The sequence below is a fragment of the Myotis davidii genome, unplaced genomic scaffold (assembly GCF_000327345.1).
Source record: "Myotis davidii unplaced genomic scaffold, ASM32734v1 scaffold685, whole genome shotgun sequence".
In the NCBI taxonomy this organism is placed as follows: domain Eukaryota; kingdom Metazoa; phylum Chordata; class Mammalia; order Chiroptera; family Vespertilionidae; genus Myotis; species Myotis davidii.
In genome coordinates, this window is record NW_006295823.1 from 396665 (window position 1) to 399147 (window position 2483).

Below are 2483 nucleotides of genomic sequence, written 5' to 3' on the forward strand. Positions count from 1 at the left end.
AATGTTTTTAAAAATCTCCATGTTACAGAGAGGGAAGCTGAGAGTCAGTGGCTCTCTCCCATCATGGATGGTTCCTCTCTCTCTCTCTCTCCCTCTCCCTCCCTCTCCTCTACCTTCCTGTCTGAAATCAATACAAATATATTTTTAAAATCTCCATGTTACAGAGAAAAAAGCTGATGTGAACGGAAGGGGTCTTTGTCCTGTTTATCACATCAGGACAATGAACAGATGGAATGAATGGACTGGCGGGGTCCCCGTCCTCTCCACCCGGAATGGAGCGCTCCCATCTCAGGCCTGGGCCCCGCTGACCCAGCCCCCGGGGGTCCCCGCGTGGGAGCCGGCCCTGCCTCGGCCTCCACCCGCGCCCTGACGCGCTCGCCACTGCTCTCCTTCCAGGAGATTCTCCGTGCAGAGATGTGCCCGCTGCCACCTGGGCATCTCCGCCTCCGAGATGGTCATGCGCGCGCGCGACGCCGTCTACCACCTGAGCTGCTTCACCTGCTCCACCTGCAGCAAGACGCTGGCCACGGGCGACCACTTCGGCATGAAGGACGGCCTGGTCTACTGCCGCGCGCACTTCGAGAGCCTCCTGCACGGAGAGTTCCCGGCGCCGCTGAGCTACACGGAGCTGGCGGCCAAGGGCGGCGGCCTGGCGCTGCCTTACTTCAATGGCACGGGCACCGTGCAGAAGGGGCGGCCTCGCAAGCGGAAGAGCCCGGCCCTGGGAGTGGACATCGTCAATTACAGCTCAGGTGGGTGCCCGCCGCTGCCCTCCATCCCTACACCCCACAGGGCTCCTGCCCATCCTGGATCTGGTTCCCAGAAGCCCTGCTCCTGGCTGATCCCTGTCCCTGGGATGGAAGGAGGAAGAGGGAGAAGGGTGATGGGGATGGAGAAGGAGAGGGAGGAGGGGGAGAGCGACAGGGAGGGAGGGAGAGAGGGGGGACCCTTTATTTAAGTTGTGGCCAGAAAAACACACTGGTCGCCACGGGTTCCAATGGCTTCCCCCAACAGGGAAGTCAGGTTCTGGGTTGCCCATTAGTTAAGGAGCCCATTAGCATCTGGCTCCCACTCCCAGCCAAACAGCCCCCGGGCGATTCCTGGGTGGAAGCCACTTTATAGATCCTGGAGAAGGTTTCCCTAAATACAGAAGAAAAAAACCTCCAGAGCCCAACCCCCCTCGGCCCTGGGGGGTGGGGTGGGGGCAGAGGCTGCGGTCCTAGCCCCAGTTGGTTAGGAAAGCGGTTGGCAAGAGTGTGGAAAAGCCATCCTGAGGTTGGTGAGGGATGCCCGTGGAGGGTGAGCTGGCGGCTCCCTCCGTAGGTAGGTCAGGCTCCAGGCCGGCCAGCTGTTCGCCATGATAAGCCAGCCCGACGAGCAGGCCGGGAAAGTGGAGAGAGCCTGCAGGTGAGGCCCACTGGGGGGTGGGGGGGTGTCTCCGTGTCCTGGCTGCTCTTGGCCCTCCACTCACCTCCTCTTTTAATTGAAAACAAAAGGCAGGTCAGGCCACCGTGCTCCTCTCTTCCTTGCGGTTGGGGACACACGGATCAGTCGCCATCTCTCTCACTCGCCCAATTCCTATTGTTAGTAGCTTGTACCCCCTGCCGCCCCCTGGTGAGGATGGGGACAGGCCTGGGGACCCCAGTCGCACTCTGCATAGGATAGAGGCCCCAGCCACTGGGAAAAGGGGTTCCAGTGGCCCTGGGCCAACTTTGGGGAGTCTAAGGACCCGCCCTGTGGATGTGACTTCCCAGGCCCTGGTCCGGCTCAGGCTGGGACCCTCACGGGGGGAGGGGGACTCGGCCTAGAGGAGTCGCTCTGTTGGAAGGGGCCTTGGGGACCACGTTGTGGCAACCCCACTCTGTTGCCATGAGCGGGAATATCAGCCGGGGCTCGGGCACCCCAGAGCGCACACAGATGTCTAGTTTTCTCATCCCCCAGCGACTGGTAGGGCACCTGGTCTTTCTTCTGGCTCCACAGTGTCCCACCCACCAGGGACGTGCTTTGTCAAGGTCAGGCAGCAGGGGGGAGCGAGTCCTGCTCCAAGGAGCCCCGAGTTTCCAGGGTTGGACCCGGTGGGTGCGGGGGCTCCCCAGCGCGCTCGTCCCCAAGAGAGAGGGGATGGGGGCCCAGTGCGGCTGCAGCTGTCCCCGTGGTTTCACGCCAGGGTCACTGGGCAAAGGAAGAAGGGCTCCCCGCTCCGCAAGGGGCCCACCAGGCAGGTTAGTGTTGGGTGGTGGGTGACCCGGTTTTGCCAAACCCGGTAGGTAGAGGGTCTTAGCTTCCGGCTCTTCCCGCTGCACTTCGGTGAGGGCTCTGGTTCCCGACCACTTGGCCCAGCAAATGACCTGGTGTCATTGGGTGCGTGGCTCCCGGCAAGACAGCTGGGCAGGAATTGTTCTTTATTAATAGACGGCGACATTGGAATCTGGGGCCACTCAGCAAGGCCCTAATTAGAGAGAGAGAGAGAGAGAGAGAGAGAG

General features: G+C 61.5%; 1 protein-coding gene across 1 annotated transcript in view; it reads left to right on the forward strand.

The window, feature by feature from the left end:
* LHX9 (LIM homeobox 9) overlaps positions 1 to 2483 on the forward strand; it is a 65161-nt gene that overhangs the window by 52560 nt on the left and 10118 nt on the right. The window contains exon 3 of the mRNA XM_015568443.1: positions 397 to 752. Coding sequence (XP_015423929.1) covers positions 397 to 752 — 356 coding nt within the window. The remainder of the gene's footprint in view (positions 1 to 396; positions 753 to 2483) is intronic.